This window comes from Mobula hypostoma (genome assembly GCF_963921235.1).
Source record: "Mobula hypostoma chromosome 10 unlocalized genomic scaffold, sMobHyp1.1 SUPER_10_unloc_1, whole genome shotgun sequence".
Lineage (NCBI taxonomy): Eukaryota > Metazoa > Chordata > Chondrichthyes > Myliobatiformes > Myliobatidae > Mobula > Mobula hypostoma.
This window is the reverse complement of record NW_026948136.1, coordinates 517,236-537,792: the sequence shown is the minus strand read 5'-3', so window position 1 is coordinate 537,792 and position 20,557 is coordinate 517,236. Positions and strand designations below refer to the sequence as shown.

Here is a 20,557-nt window from a genome sequence, read left to right as displayed (position 1 = left end):
ATTTTCACTCCCCAAGTGGAGTTGACAAGTTATGTGACAGCAGTTCTTTCGAAGCAGTGAAAATCACCCTTAACTTTGAAAAGAGCTCGTAACAGCGAGCTCTTGGTCTCCCCTCTCGCTATGGAAGGGGGGGGGGGGAGAAAGAGAGAGAGAGAGAGAGAGAGAGAAACTGAGAGAGAGAGTGCAACTTGCTGAACTGTTTGGTAAAGAGTGATTTTTGATGGACCGTAGACCATGGTCTCTCTGTCTCTCTTTGGGCTGTTTGCTATTTCTGGCATGGTGGGTGGTGGAGGTGCTGATGCTTTCTGTTGGAATTAGTGCAGGGAAGGGGAGTGGGGAGGGTTGATGCCTTTGCAATTGCTGTGCGTGAGAGGGGCAGGGTGGCTTTGGGGTTCTTGTGTGTTTTTTCCGTCATTCATTCTTTGAGGTTTTTCTGTTTCAAGGATGTCCACGGAGAGTAAGAGTTTCAGGTTGTATATTGTATATATTATTTGATATTAAATGGAACCATTGAATATGGTTCAAAGGTCAGTACTGGACCTCAAGAGAGAAAGAAATTGTGAATGTCTAAGGGATGGTTTTTTAGAGCACTAGGGATCGGCTGTGCTGGATTGGGTGTTGTGCAATAATCCAGAGGTGATAAGAGAGCTTAAAGTTAAGGAACCCTTAGGGAACAGTGATCATAATATGATCAAGTGCACATTGAAATTTGAGAGGGAAAAAGTAAAATCCAATGTGTCGGTGTTTAAGTGAAATAAAAGAAATTACAATGGCATGAGAGGGGAATTGGCCGAAGTTGACTGGAAAGGGACATTTGCAGGAAAGACAGCAAAGCAGTAATGACTGGAGTTCTGCGAAAGATGAGGGAAGTGCAAGACAGATATATTCCAAATAAGAAGAAATTTTCAAAGGGAAGAAGGACACTACCGTGGCTGACAAAGCCAAAGTCAGAATCAAAGTAAAGCAAAAGAGAGGGCATACAAGGAAGTCAGAGCTAGTGGGAAGATAGAGGATTGGGGAGCTTTTAAAAACTTGCAGAAGGAAACTACGAAAGTCATTAGGAAGGAAAAGATGAATTATGAGAGGAAGCTGGTGACTAACATCAAGAAGATACTAAAAGCTTTTTTTAAGTATATAAAGGGTAAAAGAGAGTAGAGGGTAGATATGGCACCAATACAAAACGACGCTGGAGATATTGTAATGAGAGATGCAGAAATGGCAGAGGAAATGAATGCATATTTTGCATCAGTCTTCACAGTGGAAGACATCTGCAGTATACCGCACATTCAAGAGTGTCAGGGAAGTGAAGTATGTACAGTGAAAATTACAACTGAGAAGGTGCTCAGGAAGCTTAATAGTCTGAGGGTGGATAAATCTCCTGGGCCTGATGGAATGCACCTTCGGGTTCTGAAGGAAGTAGCTGGAGAGATTACAGAGGCATTAACGATGATCTTTCAAGAATCGATAGATTCTGGCATTGTATTGGATGACCAGGAAATTGCAAATGTTACTCCGCTATTTAAGAAGGGTGGGAGGCAGCAGAAAGGAAACTATAGACCTGTTAGCCTGACATCAGTCGTTGGGTGTTGTTGGAATTGATTGATAGGGATGAGATTATGGAGTACCTGGAGGCAAATGACAAGATAGGCCAAAGCCAGCATGGTTTCCTGAGAGGAAAGTCCTGTCTGACAAACCAGCTGCAATTCTTTGAGGAAATTACAAGCAGGGTAGACAAAGGAGATGCAGTAGACATGGTGAACTTGGATTTTCAGAAGGTCTTTGACAAGGTGTCGCACATGAGGCTGCTTAGCAAGATAAGAGCCCATGGAATTACAGAGAAGTTACTAGCACGGGTGGAGCATTGGCTGGTCGGCAGAAAACAGAGAGTGGGAATAAAGGGATCCTATTCTGGATGGCTGCCAGTTAGCAGTGGAGTTCCACAGGGGTCGGTGTTGGGACCGCTGCTTTTTACGATGTATGACAATGATTTGGACGATGGTATTAATGGATTTGTGGCTAAATTTGCTGATGATACAAAGATAGGTGGAGAAGTGGGTAGTGTTGAGGAAACAGAGAGCCTGCAGAGAGATTTAGTTTAGGGGAATGGGCAAAGAAGTGGCAAATGAAATACAGGTACAATGTTGGAAAGTGTATGGACATGCACTTTGGTGGAAGAAATAAGTGGGCAGATGATTATTTAGATGGGGAGAGAATTCAAAATGCAGAGATGCAAAGGGACTTGGGAATCCTTGTGCAAGATACCCTAAAGGTTAACCTCCAGGTTAAGTTGGTTGTGAAGAAGGTGAATGCAATGTTGGCAGTCATTTCTAGAGGTATAGAATATAAGAGCAGGGATGTGATGTTGAGGCTCTACAAGGTACTCGTGAGACCACACTTGGAGTACTGCGTGCAGTTTTGGGCTCCTTATTTTAGAAGGGATCTACTGACATTGGAAAGGGTTCAGAGAAGATTTATGAGACTGATTCCAGAAATGTAAGGGTTACCATATGTCGAACGTCTGGCAGCTCTTGGGCTGTATTCCCTGGAGTTCAGGAGAATGGGGGGGGGGGGGGGATCTCATACAAACATTTTGAATGTTCAAAGGCCTGAACAGATTAGAAATGGCAAAGTTATTTCCCATGGTAGGGGAGTCTAGGACAACAGGGCATGACTTCAGGATTAAAGGACATCCATTTAGAACAGAGATGCGGAGAAATTACTTTAGTCAGAGGGCGGTAAATCTGTGGAATTTTTGCCACGAGCGGCTGTGGAGGCCAAGTCATATTTAAGGCAGAGATAGATAGGTTTTTGATTAGCCAGGGCATCAAAGGGTATAGGGAGAAGGCAGGGTAGTGGGGATGACTGGAAGAATTGGATCTGCCCATGATTGAATGGCAGAGCAGACTTGATGGGCCGAATGGCCTACTTCTGCTCCTATATCTTATGGTCTTATAATATGGAGCTTAATATGGACCCTAACCCCAGCGATTTCAGGGACGAAAAACAAGTTAGGTATAACTGCAATCAGCTTGTCTTCTTCAGTCTGCAAAAAGTCATGCAGGAAATTCAAAGGAAACTTCTTCACCCACAAATTGGCAACTGTTTGGAACCCATCACCACAGGGAGAGTGAGAGGTGAACAGTAGGGATGGATTTGAAAGTATTGGTGTGGAATGGAAACATGGGCATGCACTAGTGAGCCGAGTAGCCTCGGTACTGCATACTGGGTGTGTAGCAGAGACCATGAGCACCAGGGACACAACATTCGATATAGAACCGATTGATTTGTCACAGATCCACAATATTAAACACCACCCTAATTTAAGATGAACTTTAGCAGAAGAAACCCCTCCAATGCTCAGTGACCAGGGTTCAGTCCTGTATGCGATAAGCAGCCACAATAACGGCAGAATTTGACAGTGACAGTCCCTTATGCCCATCAGAGAATTTGTGGAATGCCTACCAGTGGCCATTTTAGAGCAGTTTGTGCTCAAGTCTAGAAACATAGAAACATAGAAATAGGTGCAGGAGTAGGCCATTCGGCCCTTCAAGCCTGCACCGCCATTCAGTACGATCATGGTTGATCATCCAACTCAGAACCCTGTACCTGCCTTCTCTCCATACCCCCCGATCCCTTTAGCCACAAGGCCCATATCTAACTCCCTCTTAAATATAGCCAATGAACTGGTCTCAACTGTTTCCTGTGGCAGAGAATTCCACAGATTCACCACTCTCTGTGTGAAGAAGTTTTTCCTCATCTCGGTCCTAAAAGGCTTCCCCTTTATCCTCAAACTGTGACCCCTCGTTCTGGACTTCCCCTACATCGGGAACAATCTTCCTGCATCTAGCCTGTCCAATCCCTATAGAATTTTATACGATTCAGTCTGATTCCCCCTCAATCTTCTAAATTCCAGAGAGTATAAGCCTAGTTGATCCAGTCTTTCATCATATGAAAGTCCTGCCATCCCAGGAATCAATCTGGTGAACCTTCTTTGTACTCCCTCTATGGCAAGAATGTCCTTCCTCAGATTAGGGGACCAAAACTGCACACAATTCTCCAGGTGTGGTCTCACCAAGGCCTTGTACAACTGCAGTAGTACCTCCCTGCTCCTGTACTCGAATCCTCTTGCTATGATTGCCAGCATACCATTCGCCTTTTTCACCGCCTGCTGTACCTGCATGCCCACTTTCAATGACTGGTGTACAATGACACCCAGGTCTCATTGCACCGCCCCTTTTCCTAATCGGCCACCATTCAGATAATAATCTGTTTTCCTGTTCTTGCCACCAAAGTGGATAATCTCACATTTATCCACATTAAATTGCACCGGCCATGAATTTGCCCACTCACCTAACCTATCCAAGTCACCCTGCATCCTCTTAGCATCCTCCTCACAGCTAACACTGCCACCCAGCTTTGTGTCATCCGCAAACTTGGAGATGCTGCATTTAATTCCCTCACCTAAGTCATTAATATATATTGTAAACAACTGGGGTCCCAGCACTGAGCCTTGCGGTACCCCACTAGTCACTGCCTACAGTTCTACTAGGGGAAAGGCTCATAGACTGCGTGTTGCGTAATAACCCAGATTTTATTAGTCAGCTTAATGTAAAGTGGTCATAATATAATCGAATACATACTGCAATTTGAAAGGGAGAAACATAAGTCACATGTAACAGTATCGCAATGAAGTAAAGGAAACTACAGAGGCATGAAAGAGGAGCTTGCCCAGGTGGACAGGAAGGGGATACTGGCAGGGATGACAGCAGAGCAGAGGTGGCTGAAATTTCTGGGAATAGTTCAAAGGCACAGGATAGATATGTCCCACAGAAGAAGAAGTTGTTCTCAAATGGCAGGGCTAGGCAACCGTGGCTGACAAAGGAAGTTAAGGACTGCTTAAAAGCCAAGGAAAGGGCATATAAGGCATCAAAAGTAATTGGGAAGTTAGATAATTGGGAAGCTTTTAAAATCCAACAAAAGGCAACTAAAAAAGCTATAAGAAGAGAAAAGATGAAATATGAGGGCAAACCAGCCAATAATATAAAGCAGGATACTAAAAGTTTTTTTTCATTTATATAATGAGTAATAGGGAGGTGAGAGTTGATATTGGACCACTGGAAAATGATGCTGGTGAGGTAGTAATAGGGAACAAAAATTGGCAGATGAACTTAACGAGTACTTTGCATCAGCCTTCACTGTGAAAAACACTAACTGTATGCCCGAGGTCCGTGAGTGTCGGGGAGAAGGAGTGAATACCATTGCTATTACTAAGGAAAATGTACTAGGCAAACTCAAAGGTCTTCAGGTGGATGTAATCTGGACCAGATGGACAACATTCCAGAGTCCTGAAAGGGGTTTCTGAAGAGATAACGGATGCATTGGTCATGATATTTCAAGAATCACTTGATTCTGGCATGGTCCCAGGACTGGAAAAATGCAAATGTCACTCCACTCTTTAAGAAGGGAGGAAGACAAATGAAAGGAAATTATATGCCAGTTAGCCTAACCTCAGTGGTTGAGAAGGTGTTGGAGTCTATTATTAAGGATGAGGTTTCGGGGTACATGGAGACTAATGATAAGATAAGTCAAAGTCAGCATGGTTTCTTGTCTGACAAACCTGTTAGAGTTCTTTGAGGAAGTAACATGCAGGGTGGACAAAGGGGAGGCAGTGGATGTCACTTACTTGGATTTTCAGAAGGCATTTGATAAGGTGCCTCACATGAGGCTGCTTATCCTACAGTGTTACAGGAAAGATATTGGCATGGATAGAGGAATGGCTGACAGGCAGGAGGCAGTGAGTAGGAATAAAGGGGACCTTTTCTGGTTGGCTGCCAGTGACTAGTGGTGTTCCTCAGGGGTTAGTATTGGGACTGCTACTTTTCACATTGTTTGTCAATGATTTAAATAATGGAATTGATGACCTTGTGGCAAAGTTTGTGGATGATATGAAGATAGGTGGAGGGGTTGGTAGTGCTAAGGAAACAATATGATTATAGCAGGACTTAGGCAAATTGGAAGAAAGGGCAAAAAAGTGGCAGATGGAATATAGTGTTGGGAAATGTACGATAATGCATTTTGATAAAGGGAACAATAGTGTGGACTATTAACTAAATGTGGAGAAAATTCAAACGTTAGAGGTGCAAAGAGATAGGGGTCCTCATGCAAGACTCCCAGAAGGTTAATTCACAAGTTGAGTCTGTGGTAAAGAAGGCAAATGTAATGTTGGCAGTTATTTCAAGGGGAATAGAATATAAAAGCAAGGAGATAATGCTGAGCCCTTATAAGACACTAGACAGGCCACACTTGGAATATTGTCAACAGTTTTGTGCCCCATATCTCAGAAAGCATGTATTGTCATTGGTGAGAGTCCAGAGGAGGTTCACAAGGATGGTTCCGAGAATGAAGGGGTTAACATATGAGGAGCGTTTGGGAGCTTTGGGTCTGTACTCACTGGAATTTAGAAGAATGCGTGGGGCTCTCATTGAAACCTACCGAATGTTGAAAAGACTAGATAAGGTGGATGTGGAGAGGATGTTTCCTCTGGTCAGAGTATCCAGAACTAGAGGGCACAGCCTCAAAATTGAAGGGCAAACTTTTAGAACAGAAGTAAGAAGGATTTATTTTAGCCAAAGGGTGATACACCTGTGGAATGCTCTGTCACAGACTGAGTGAAAACCCAAATCAAAGGGTATATTTAAAGTGGAAGTTGATGGGTTCCTGATTGGTCGGGGCACCAAGGGATATGGTGAAAGGGCAGGTGTATGGGGTTGAATAGGATCTGGGATGAAATGACGGAGCAGACTCACTGGGCTGAATGGCCTAATTCTGCTCCTATGTCTCATGGTCTTGTGGTCTTATGAAGTTGCAGTTGGCTTCAGCCACAATGATGTTTGTGCATTTAACCTGCAGCTCGAACTTCCACCCTGATGTGAAGTTGCTGGTGGGGAAATTGAGTAAATCTTTTTGCCCACATGGGACAGAAGTGGAAACTCGCTGGTGCCTGACAAGATGGGTTGTCCGAATGAAACCCTTTCCCCACTCAGAACAGGTGTACAGCTGCTCCACTGTGAGAACTCGCTGGTGCCTCAGTAGCTCGAATGATCGAATAGTCACAGTCATAGTCATAGTCATACTTTATTGATCCCGGGGGAAATTGGTTTTCATTACAGTTGCACCATAAATAATAAATAGTAATAGAACCATAAATAGTTAAATAGTAATATGTAAATTATGCCAGTAAATTATGAAATAAGTCCAGGACCAGCCTATTGGCTCAGGGTGTCTGACCCTCCAAGGGAGGAGTTGTAAAGTTTGATGGCCACAGGCAGGAATGACTTCCTATGACGCTCTGTGTTGCATCTCGGTGGAATGAGTCTCTGGCTGAATGTACTCCTGTGCCCAACCAGTACAGTATGTAGTGGATGGGAGACATTGTCCAAGATGGGATGCAACTTGGACAGCGTCCTCTTTTCAGACACCACCGTCAGAGAGTCCAGTTCCATCCCCACAACATCACTGGCCTTACGAATGAGTTGTTGATTCTGTTGGTGTCTGCTACCCTCAGCCTGCTGCCCCAGCACACAACAGCAAACATGATAGCACTGGCCACCACAGACTCGTAGAACATCCTCAGCATCGTCCGGCAGATGTTAAAGGACCTCAGTCTCCTCAGGAAATAGAGACGGCTCTGAATCTTCTTGTAGACAGCCTCAGCGTTCTTTGACCAGTCCAGTTCATTGTCAATTCGTATCCCCAGGTATTTGTAATCCTCCACCATGTCCACCCTGACCCCCTGGATGGAAACAGGGGTCACCGGTACCTTAGCTCTCCTCAGGTCTACCACCAGCTCCTTAGTCTTTTTCACATTAAGCTGCAGATAATTCTGCTCACACCATGTGACAAAGTTTCCTACCGTAGCCCTGTACTCAGCCTCATCTCCCTTGCTGATGCATCCAACTATGGCAGAGTCATCCGAAAACTTCTGAAGGTGACAAGACTCTGTGCAGTAGTTGAAGTCCGAGGTGTAAGTGGTGAAGAGAAAGGGAGACAAGACAGTCCCCTGTGGAGCCCCAGTGAATGAATCCCTTCACACAGTCTGAGCAGCTGAGTGGCCTCCCCCCAGTATGAACTCACTGGTTTACCAGCTGTTCAGATGATTCAATGAACCTTTTGCCACAGATGGAGCATGTACTGTAAAATTTCCCACCCCACTGTGAACTCATTAGTGTTTCTTTAGGTTATATCTCCTCCAAGGGTTTGTATATCTCCTCCAACAACCTCAGTGAAATAGCTGGTGCCTCATCGGATCAGATGACGGAATGAATCCTTTCCCACATACAGAGCAGGTGAATGACCTCTTCTTGGTGTAAACTTGCTGTTGTATGAATATACAATTAATCTACGGGAATAAGTTATTTTATGTATTATATTTATTGTGTTTTTAACTTGTGTTTATCTTATTCTGTTTTTTTCTGTTACATCGGATCCAGAGTAACAATTATTTCATTCTCCTTTACGCTTGTGTACTGGAAATGGCATTAAACAATCTCGAATCTCATTACAATCCCGTCCATAGTCTCAAAATAATATTCGTATGAGCCTCTGAGTGGAATGGCAGGTTAACATAAAGTACAAGGTGAATGATTATGTAAGACACTGTTACGTTACATACCAAATGCTGGAGGAACTCAGATAGTCAGGCAGCATCTATGGAAATAAAGAAATACTCGACGGTTCGGGCCGAGATTTTTCATCAGGACTGGAAAGGGGAAGAAGCAGATTAGGAGACACCATTGTCCAGGAGTGACAGGACTGCATAAAGGGCAGAGGCTATGGTATCATCGGTGACTGATCTGAGCGATATGCAGGCTAGTAGGACTCCAATATGGTGGGGGAAGGTGGATTTAAAGCAGTTTATGACCACGCCGCTCGAAGCACTTCATTATTAATGAGGTCAGCGGATCAGGTAGCAGTTTAACTCAATCTGACTACGTACACAGGCACAATCAAGTGGCAAACATCATTTAGAGTCAGAGTCCTTCAAATTTAAATGTTATTACAGAATTATTATCCATAATAACCATCTGCATATAATAATACAGGATAAACAAGCAATAACAACTTATTCACTGGATGCAGCCATTCCGAACACACATAACCTACAGAAATCAATGTGAAAAACACCAGAAATATGCTGAATTAAAAGAGGAAATTGAAAGATTATGGAACATGAATCAGTTATACATTTTCCCAATGGTAATATCTACAACTAGTAACATCCCAAAGTCACTACACAATAGCATTCAACAATTAGGGTACACAGTAATATTTATGTAAATCTCTAGAAAGTCACAATACTAAACACCACTCGAATAGTCTGAAAGTTCCTAGCAATTGAGAAATTAGTGTCCTTGGTTATGTCGGTATCTCAAGTTTTAGCAGCTCGAGCTAAGAAAAAAAAATAGCAATAATAATAACGAATAAATGTTGGGAATTAGATGAAAAGTCCTTAAAAGTGAGTCCATAGTTCAGTGATGAGGTGAGTAAAGTTATCCCCACTGGTTCAAGAGCCTGATGGTCGAGAGTTAATAACTGTTCCCGTTCCTGCAGGCTTCAAGGCCACCACCATCATACTAGAGCCCAGGATGCCTCAATGATTACCGTCCTTGTAATATGTTGAATTGTTTCTTGGCATTTCCTGCATTTATTGTCTTGATTTTTTTTAGTATTTTGTTATGCATATTTATTGTTTTTCGGGTTAACCACCTAGTTCTGTATTGCTACATGGAACCCCTCTGGGATTTCTAGGAAGAGGTCTCCAACTCTGAGCCAGGCATCTGTTTCCTTATTGACACTGTGACGAGAATACACATAAATTAAGATGTTTGCTGGCCTGGGCTAGCATCAGTGGCATCAGCAGTCGGTCTGCCACCTGTCCTCAGGGGAGGGAGAGATAAGGAACACAATGAAGCAGCATTTGGAGATGTTAATGAAGGAGCCATCAGTCTGGGTATTGTCAAGATCGGCTCCCCCTTTGAACCCTGAACCGTTTGAAGTGATGGACAGGCGATACCCCAGCAGGGGGATAAAAAGGGACAGGTTCGCTAAGGCGGGACACACACGACACTCAAGGTAACGAGACCCTGGAAGCAGTGCGCCTCTCACAAGTTGGTGGGAAGTATCGGGCCACAAACGCACAGGGTGGAAAGGTACGATCAGCGGGAACCCGGTGTGTGTCCGCCCTCGCTTGGGTGCCGGGTTCACTGCAGAGGATCAACCGCATCTGGAGGAGGGGTCACAGTCGGTGACCTCAGGTGACATCACAAAGGACCCGCCCGAAAGCTGCTTGTGAGCAATATCGCCGGTCTGTGTGTGGAAGCCGTTTCTGAATGATCAGTCATTCTCGTTCTCTCTCTCTCTCTCCCCCCACGTTGTCCATCGCCATGGCAACAATTACTGCGAACTGAACTAAATTGAACTGGACTTTGTGTCACTTTGAAATTGGTCATTTACCCCTAGACAACGATAGAGCCCAATTGATCCTGTTGTCTTAATTCTGTGCACATGTGTGGTTATCATTGCTGAACTGTTGCATTTCTTATCCTTTCGATTACTGTGTTGCTTGTTTCTTTAATAAAACTTTCTTAGTTCTAGTAATCCAGACTCCAACTGAGTGATCCATTTCTGCTGGATTGGCAACCCAGTTATGGGGTACGTAACCACACCTAGTTGGCTCAGATCATGGGGATGTCTACCACGGAGGGTCATGCTCTTCCATTTGGTTAACATTTTCTTCAATAGTGACAATTTCTTCTTTTTTCTGGGTTGTGTTTTCATTTAAGTTTAGCAGTATCTATTTATCACAATTGCATATGCTCGTGTGAAGTGCTGAATACTGTTTTCGTTGATAAAAATATATCCTTAGAAATTTTATGGGACTGTTGTGTAATTTTTTTTTAATGTCTGTTATTCCTCTTACTCCTTTTGTCCCAGGTAGTGTTCATCTAAGCCTGTTTGAGTGGACATTGTGTTTTCTGAAATTTGTCATTTCATTTCTTATTTATCTTTTAGGGCTGTTTTGGATCAAGATATTATGCCAAAAGAATATGTTAGCATGGGTATAGCATAAGTGTGTTTTGCCCTTCTTATATTTTAACCGTTGAGTTCTGTTTGGCAGATTTTCTTAAGCCTTGAAGTAAAGTGTTCCCTTTTATCACACTATGATCTATTTTCTTTCTTTGTTGATATCCCAGATACTCATATGTTTTATATTCATCCATCGATTGTATTGTATCCTGCTGCTTTGTTTTGTATTCTACTAGCTCTATTGTACCTTTCTCTGCATTTAATGTTCTGCACTTATCCAGTCTAAAGTTCATGTTTACATCTTTCAAAAAATAGTTCTACTATTTGAGCTAATTGCTTTAGCTTCACTAATGAAGAAGCATATAATTTCAAATCATCCTTCATTTTTTCTTATTTGATATTCAATTTTTGTCAGATTCAGTAAATTATAGAGCAGGTTTAAAGCCGGACAAAACCATAGTGGGCTTACAAAGTCGCCCTGGGAAATGCTTGTGTTTTTTTTTGGTCGTTAATAGATAGGGTGATTACAGTACAAGCATTGGATATGACATATATACATACAAAATTTTGAACGGGATAGATAAGATAGAAATAGGAAAGTTGCTTCCATTGGCAGGTGAGACTAGAACTACAGGACATTGCCTCAAGATTCAGGGGAGAAGATTTAGGATGGAGATGAGGAGAAACTGTTTTTCCCAGAGAGTGGTGAATCTGTGGAATTCTCTGCCCAGTTGAGGCTTCTTCACTAAATATATTTAAGATAGAGTCTGCGTCGGGTCTCGCCAATATATAGAGGGCCGCACCGGGAGCACCGGACACAGTATGACCTAACCTAATCACGGGAGAAATTACAATGTCCAATTAACCTACCCTTTGGACTGTGGGAGGAAACGGGAGCTCCCGGGGGAAACCCGCGCATTCCGCGGGGAGGGCGTACGGATGACGCTGGGACTGAGCTCCGGACCCCGACGCACCGAGATGTAATATCATCGCACGAATGGCTGGGTTCTTCAGACACACAAATGCCTGTTGATATTGAGTATATTGTTTGCGAGAACCTGCCTCGCTGTAGGAACTGCTGAGTTCTCCGCATGATAACGCTGACTGACTTTCAGGAAGGTGCAGAGGAGACCCGGCGCTCGTCGGCACTTTGAATGTACCCTTACGTACCCAGAAATCCCCGCGGTTCAGAATTCGCCTACGGATGGCCAGCGATCAAATGCGCAGGCGCAAGGGTGGTGGAAAGTTGGCGAGAGCGCGCAGGCGCAAGGGCGGCGGAAAGTTGGCGAGAGCGCGCAGGCGCTCAGTGGACAAGAGGCTCCGGAAGATCGCGAGCAGGTAGGAGCGGGGCTCCGGGCGGGAGGTCGGTTTTTATCGGCGCCGGGGCCTGTTCCACGACTGGACGACAACTCCCGTGAGCTCCGGATACACTGCGGCCGCTCGCCCCGGCACAGTTCCGGCGCTTTCCCTCTCTCCCTACCCCACGACCCGGACCCGGGCCCCGGAGAATCTTCTCATGATGTGCGACGGTGCCGGCGCCATTTCTGCTGCGCATGCGTATCGGTGGAGACTGGGTAGCTACACCGTTATCTGGTTCGTGGGGTTTTCTGGGTACAGTGGCAGCCATCACTGAGGGCGGGTGTATTCCCAGATACTACCGAGTTCCAGCTTCTAAAACCAAGCACTAAGACCTCGGAACAAAAATACAGTTCCCAGTTAATTTCTGATGAAGAACTTCCAGTGCACCTTTCAGATAAATGGATTAGCAAACATTGAGTTAAATTCCGATGTTGGCAGCAGCTGATGTTGAAATATTAGTAGATAATATGACTAGTTGAGACTGAGGCCTAAAAGAAAGTGCTGAGTTATCTTCTAGTCAGTTACAATGTCAATTAGTCTTGAATTGAGAGAAAAAGAACAAAATCCATCCATCAGCTTTAATTCTCCAGAAAATCGCCTTTCTTCTACCTCCTCTTGCTCTAGACCTTTCTTCCTGTGAGAACATGTTTTGTCCCATTCTCTCTGATATCAAATACCTTTTATCACTTGTCCTAGATAACTAGTAATCTGTAGCTCTTGTTTTACAAAATTGGCATGTATTAACAATCTCCAGTGAGGCAGACTAAAGCCCTTTCTTTCATCTTCATCAACATTGGTGAGTTCACCACCAACAGTCACTTGGCAGGAATGGGCCAGAGTACTCAGAAAGTCTCCAAGATCACCCATGTGATATCATGTGATTGTTCTGCCAGAACTTGAAGTGATATTAATAGAGAGAGAGAGAGAGAGAGAGAGAATGAGCCAAGTTATAGGTTAAGGACAGACAGAAATGACCTATTCTGATAGGAAAGCAATTGGTGAATTTGAATGTCAGTTGCGAATGTCTGATCCGTGCCCATTTAGAAGACAAGTTGCTCCTCCAACTTGTGTTGAGCCTCACTGTGATAGTGTGATGTCAGACCTCACCACAAGGACTAAATTTATCTCATGTGAAATACTGCCCTTCACCCACTGATGTCTTCTGTAAATCTCTTTACAGGTTGGAAATGACAAAGGATTTGTGTATGGAACTCTCAGACAGAACAATACGTCAGTTCTGCTCTGTCTATCTATCTGGATATTTAAGGAGTGACCAGATATTTCCTTTGTAGCACCGATAGATCAATTGTCGATCCTTGGGGATGAAGATGTATCTCATCCCAGCTGGACATGTGTTTTGTGTCTGAAAGGAAACGTTCTGTTTTAACTCAGTGAAATCCGCTGGAACCGGGGTGCTGAGAACACACCAGCGTTTGTTCACTGGAAGATCAGTTCTTCATTTGCATAGATTGTGCGAGGAAATCACTGCATCTGGTTGGACTTGAAGAAACATCAGAGAATTAATAGCAGAGAGATTTCATTCTCCTTCTGTCAGTGTGGGAAGGACACTGGTGAGTTCACAGTGGGTAGAGGCCATTCACTGCTCTGTGTGGGAGGAGACGTACTCAGCCGTCCAGCCTGAAGATACATCAGCAAGTTCACATCATAGTGAAATGGTTCACCTGTTCTGACTGCAGGAAGCAATTCATTCTGTTGTCCAAGCTAAAGCTGCTCCTTATGTGGGAAGAGATTCCCTCGTGCAGCCCGCCCACAGACAAACCAGTGAGTTCACGAGGGAGTCAAATGTTCTGTGTGTGGGAAGAGTATCACTCTGTTATCTGATCTGTTGACACACCAGTGAATTCACGCTGAGGAGAGGCCATACATCTGCTCTGAATGTCGGAAGGGATTCACTCAGTTACCCCTCCTACAGACACACTGGTCGATTCACCCAAGGGAGATGTCGTTCACCTGCTCAGAATGTGGGAAAGGATTCACTCGGTCATCTAACCTACTGGCACACCAGTCAGTTCACACTGGGGAGAGGCCATTCATCTGCTCAGACTGTGGGAAGGCATTTACCCGGTCATATCACTTGCAGAGGCACCAACGAGTTCACACTGGAGAGAGGCCATTCATCTGTTCCATATGTGGGAAAGGATTCACTCAGTTGTGCCACCTACAGACACACCAGTCAGTTCACACTGGGGAGAGACCGTTTATTTGCTCAGACTGTGAGAAGGGATTTACTACGTCATCTGACCTACAGACACATCAGTCAATTCACACTGGGGAGAGGCCATTCATCTGCTCAGAGTGTGGAAAGGGATTCACCAGGTCATCTGACCTACTGGCACACCAGTCAGTTCACACCGGTGAGAGGCCATTCACCTGCTCAGACTGTGGGAAGGGATTCACTCAGTCATCTCAATTGAAGGTACATCAGCGAGTTCACACTGGGGAGAGACCATTCACCTGTTCTGAATGTGGGAAGGCATTCACTAGGTCATTCAACCTCCAGAGACACCAGGCAGTTCACACCGGGGAGAAGCCATTCATCTGCTCAGACTGTGGGAAGGGATTTACTAGATCATCTGACCTACTGTCACACCAGGCAGTTCACACTGGAGAGATGCCGTTCACCTGTTCTGACTGTGGGAAGGGATTTACTAGATCATCTGAGCTGCTGGCACACCAGTCAGTTCACACCGGGGAGATGCCGTTCACCTGCTCAGACTGTGGGAAGGGATTTCCTCGATCATTTCAGCTGAAGGTACATCAGCGAGTTCACACTGGGGAGAGGCCGTTCGCCTGCTATGAATGTGGGAAGACATTCACTCGGTCATCCCACCTCCAAGTGCACCAGCGAGTTCACACCGGGGAGAGGCCGTTCACCTGCTCAGACTGCAGCATGACATTCACCCGGTCGTCCTACCTACAGGCACACCAGCGGGTTCACACCGGGGAGAGGCCATTCACCTGCTCACACTGTGGTAAGGGGTTTACACAGTCTTTTCAACTGAAGATCCACCAGCGGGTTCACACCGGGGAGAAGCCATTCACCTGCTCTGAATGCGGGAAGGGATTCGCTCAGTCGTCGAACCTTGTGAAGCACTACCAAGTTCACGCTGGGGAGAAGGTTGAAATGAGCTGCGAGCTGGATATTTGACCAGAGACAAGCTCAAAAGTGACAGTGGGTGTCAGGCTGCGTTCGTCACACCCAGTCTGCACCCTGGTCTCCGGGCCTGGCAGCAGTTTCTTCTGATGTTCCGCTTTAATGGGACTGGATCTATGACAAGACTTAGTGAATCTACAACACACCCAGTGTACGGGAGAGAGTCAACTCAGCTTAGCTGCTCTTTTCTATTCCGGCAGCAGTTACTTTAAAATCCATCATCTCTCGATCTCCCCATGCTGACAGGTTCCACATGGTCACGGGCCTGTGGGTGAAGAAGTTGACCTTGAGTTTCCAGTATGACTTTCTGCAGGCTGAAGAAGAAGACGAGCTCACTCCAGTTATGCCTGACGTCAAAGATTCAAAGTACATTTCTTATCAAAGTATTTATGCAGTACACAGCCCTGACTTCATCCTCCCACAGACGGTCACAAAACAAAGAACCACCGTGGAACCCATTCAAAGAAAACATCGAGCACCCAACATGCAAAAAAAAAAGAACAAATCACACAAACGGCAAAACACCAGTGGAAATTACAGAACGTCAAACATGGAAGTAACGGTCTGGGAAAGTTCAGTTTAGATCAATTTAACGCCGTGTCTTTAGTTGACTGCAGGCTGCAAACCCAGTCCACCCCGATCAAAGTAGCAATTTGAAAAGAGAAGTAACCGGAAACACATCATAACATGAACTACAGAGTCCAGTCTGATTAAACCTTGCCCAAGGCCCAGCATGGAGCGAGCGGGACAGAGAGGCCGATCAAACGCGGGCACCTTCCTCCGGGAGCGCCGACTGCCTGGGATAGACAAGGGAGAACTGGCGGGTGTCGCGTACCCGGATCTCCAGAAGGCCTTTGACAAGGTGCTACAGATGAGGCTGCTTAGCAAGTTAAGAGCCCTTGGTATTACAGGAAAGATATTAACGTGGATAGAGCATTGGCTACTTGGCAGAAGACAAAGGGTAGGAATGAGGGGAGCCTTTTCTGGTTGGCTGCTGAGGACTGGTGGTGTTCCACAGGGGGCTGTGTTGGGATCACTTCTTTTTCCATTATATGTCAAAGATTTGGATGAAGGAATTTATGGCTTTGTGGACAATACGAAGATAGGTGGAGGGACAAGTAGTTTTGAGGAAGTAGAGAGACTACAGAAGGACTTAAACAGATTAGGAGAATGGACAAAAATGTGGTAGATGGAACACAGTCATGATGAAATCTGCAATGCTGGAATTTCAAGCAACACACATAAAAGTTGCTGGTGAACGCAGCAGGCCAGGCAGCATCTCTAGGAAGAGGTACAGTCCGCGTTTCGGGCCGAGACATCGACTCTACCTCTTCTTGGAGATGCTGCGTTCCCCAGCAACTTTGACGTGTGTAGATGGAATACAGTGTCAGGAAGTGTGTGGCCATGCACTTTACTAGAACAAAGAAAAGCACGGACTATTTTCTAAATGGAGAGAAAGTACACAACCTGAGGTGCAAAGGGATTAATGAGTCCTTCTTCAGGACTCCCTGAAGGTTAGTTTGCAGCTTGAGTCGGTGGTGAGGAAGGCATTCACACATTCATTTTGAGAGGACCAGAATATAAGAGCAAGGATGTTGAAGCCTCACTTGGAGTATTGAGAGCAGTTTTGGGCCCCTATCTCAGAAAGGATGTGCTGACATTGGAGAGGGTTCAAAGGAGGTTCATGAAAATTATTCTGGGATTGAAAGTCTTGTCATATGAGGAGCATTTGATGAATCAAGCCTCTATTCACTGGAATTTTAGAAGAATGAGAGGGACCTCATTGAAAACTATTGGATGTTGAAAGGTTTCGATAGAGTGGATGTGGAAAGGATGTTTCCTATGGTGGGGAGTCTTAAGACCAGAGGATACAGCCTCAGGAGAGACGGATATCCATTTAGAACAGAGATGAGGCGGAATTACTTTAGCTAGAGAGTGGTGAGTCTGTGGAATTTGTTGCCACAGGCGGCTGGGGAGGCCAGATCACTGGGTGTATTTAAGGCAGAGGTTGATAGATTCTTGATTAGTCAGGGCATGAAGGAATATGGGGAGAAGGCAGGAGCCTGGGGCTGAGAGGGAAGATTGATCAACCATGATGAAATGGTGGAGCAGACTCGATGTGCCGAATGGCCAAATTCTTCCTATGGTCTTATGGTAAATTCTGTGCACTCTTAGTAAGGCGGGACATATCCAGAACTTTTAATGTATGGAAACTCACTGAGCCAAATCACAGGGAGGTGACGGGCTAGATTGATGCAATATGATCCAGGCAGGGAATTTGATGCTGAGTCCAGATGCCCGAACCGTGACGAGATGGAAGATCAGGATTTTTGTTCAGTGTGTTGTCAGAGCTCAGAGACTAAAACTATCTCACTTGCAGTGCTGTTCTTTGCCCATTGATGTATTTTGTAAACATCTTACAGTGTAGAAAAGACAAGGGATTTCTGTACGGCAAATCTCAAACACAATTCATCAGTCTGTGAATATCAGTTTACCAACACTTGAATACCATCAGTGTTTGAATGTGGAGGAGGAGATGCTTGAGAAGATAGCAAAGCAGTAGCATCAAGGAGAACTCGAGCATGTGTCAGTGTAGAGTCTAGTGTAGACGAACGAACCTGGAGATAAATATTGCAAAGTTGTTGATCCTTGGAAAAGAAGGCATATCTCATCCCGGCTTGAATTTGTGCCTGAATTGAAGTTCTCATCGAAGCCCATTGGATAGAGGGCCCTGAGTATACCTTCCCTAGAGATCATACGCTCAACTTTGCTTAAAGTGTGGGCGGGATTCACTACATCATCTGACTTGGTGAGACCTCAGAGAGCTCTTAGCAAGAAAATCATTCACTTGCTCTGAGTGTGGGAGGGGATTCAGTCGTTCATCCAGCTCACAAACACACCAGCGAGCTCACACGGGGGAAAGGTCATTCACCTGATCTTTCTGTGCGAAGGCATATATTCCAAACTACAGAATCACCAGCAAGATCACGGTGTGGAGAAGCCACTCCCTTGTTCAGTGGGTGGAAGAGATAAACCCAGTAATCCAATCTGAGGATACATCACTAATTTACACCACATTCTCCTGTACTGACTGTGGGAAGATTCATTCAGTTGTTCCAACTGAAGACTCATTAGAAAATTCACACTGGGGAGAGGCCGTTCACCTGTGGGATGGGATGCATTCAGTACCCTGCATGTGTGAAGGAATTTCTCCAGCCACCTCACCTGTAGACACACCAGCGAGTCAACAGTGTGGAGAGACCGTTTATCTATTCCGACAGAGCGAAGGGATTCACTCAGTTGTCCCACCTTGTGACGCAATAGCACATCCACACTGAGAGGCTACACACCTGTCCTGTGTGAGCAAAGAGGTTTACTCGGTCATCACTCCTGCTGAAACACCAGCAAGGGCACACGGAGAAGGCAGTTTAAACAACTATGTTCAGATTTTACCAATTAGGTTAACTAAATCCATTTGCAAGTTTAAGAGTGACTGTTGTCAGATTCTGCAGTTATTGCTGCTGTTCATCACACCTGGGACTGAACCCTGGTCACTGGGTACAGGAGGGGTTTGTTCTGATGACATTAGCCTTTAATTGGACTGGAGTTTAATACTGTGGATCTGTGATAAATAAATCAGTTCTATTTTAAAACTTGTGTTTCAGGTCCTTGCTGACTTTGTAGCACAGTTGAAATTTTGTGCAGCTTCTAATTCCTTATTTGCATAGATAGGATCCCAATCATTATACGTTCAGAATCAGGTTTATGTCGTGAAATGTGTTGGCTTGTGACAGATGGAACATTGCAATAACATGTAATTTTTTTAAAAACTAAATGTCTTATTGTAGTTTATAGTTTATTGAAGGACATTATTTATTTACTGATTCAGTGTGGAGTAAGTCCTTTCTCCCTTCGATCCCAGCAACCCCACAACCCCAATTAACCCCAGCCTGATCACGGGACGATTTGCAATGACCATTTAGCCTTCCTGTTACATCTTTGGACAGTGAGAGGAAACGGGCAAAGATCCACGTATTCCATGGGGAGGACGTACAGAGACTCCGCACGGAAGGGCGCTGGAATTGAATTCCGAACGCTGGAGCGTGCCGAGCTGTAATGGCATTTCACTCACCGCTGCTCTATCCGGGCACCCAATATAATTCATATCCCTCACTTGCATAGAATACCAGTCATGATCCATTCTTACAGGCAGTAATAACCAACAACACTACGTGCTGCTTACAAACACAGAGAGATTCTGAAATAAAGACCACAAATGCAAAAGAGATTCTGCAGGTGTTGGAAATTCAGAGCAACACACACAAAGTGTTGGAGGAACTCAGCAGGCCAGACAGCGTCTGTGGAAATGAATAAACAGTTGATGTTGCGGGCCGAGACCCTTCTTCAGGACTGGAAAGGAAGGAGGAAGAATGCAGGATGAGGAAGTGGGAGGGGGAAGGGAAGGGATACAAGCTAGAAGGTGACAGGCGGATGATGGGGGGGAGATGAGGTAACAAGCTGGGAGGTGATTGGTGGAAAAGGTAGAGGGCTGGAGAAGAGGGAATCTGATAGGAGAGGAGAGGACCACGGGAGAAAAGGAAGGAGGAGGGGCACCAGAGGGAGGTGGGAAGAGAACAGACTCACTTCCCATGTCTTATAATGCCTTCTTCTCACACGCCTATCCTGCCTCTGGGCCGCCCTATCCCACCACCACTTGATCGACTCCTTCCATCCAATCATCCATCTATAGGTCACCTCCTTCCTTCCCTTCTGGGCCACACCCTTGCCCTTCCCCTATCTCAACTGACCCCCCCCAATCTATGCACCAACCCTCCCTCTGTGGGTCACCAACTTCCTATCTGCCCCTTGTCTCTGTCACCCCCTCCCTCCCTTGTTTCTGTTTTGCCTCCTTATTATCTGCCCCCTTCCCATTCTCCA

General features: G+C 45.1%; 1 protein-coding gene across 1 annotated transcript in view; it reads left to right on the top strand.

Moving 5' to 3' along the window:
* Positions 1–20,557, top strand: part of LOC134341237 (uncharacterized) — a 99,000-nt gene that overhangs the window by 46,154 nt on the left and 32,289 nt on the right. Inside the window, exons 7-11 of the mRNA XM_063039085.1 lie at positions 12,201–12,659; positions 14,142–14,226; positions 14,318–15,609; positions 15,866–15,985; positions 16,346–16,481. Of these exons, the coding sequence (XP_062895155.1) occupies positions 12,201–12,659; positions 14,142–14,226; positions 14,318–15,609; positions 15,866–15,985; positions 16,346–16,481 (2,092 nt within the window). The remainder of the gene's footprint in view (positions 1–12,200; positions 12,660–14,141; positions 14,227–14,317; positions 15,610–15,865; positions 15,986–16,345; positions 16,482–20,557) is intronic.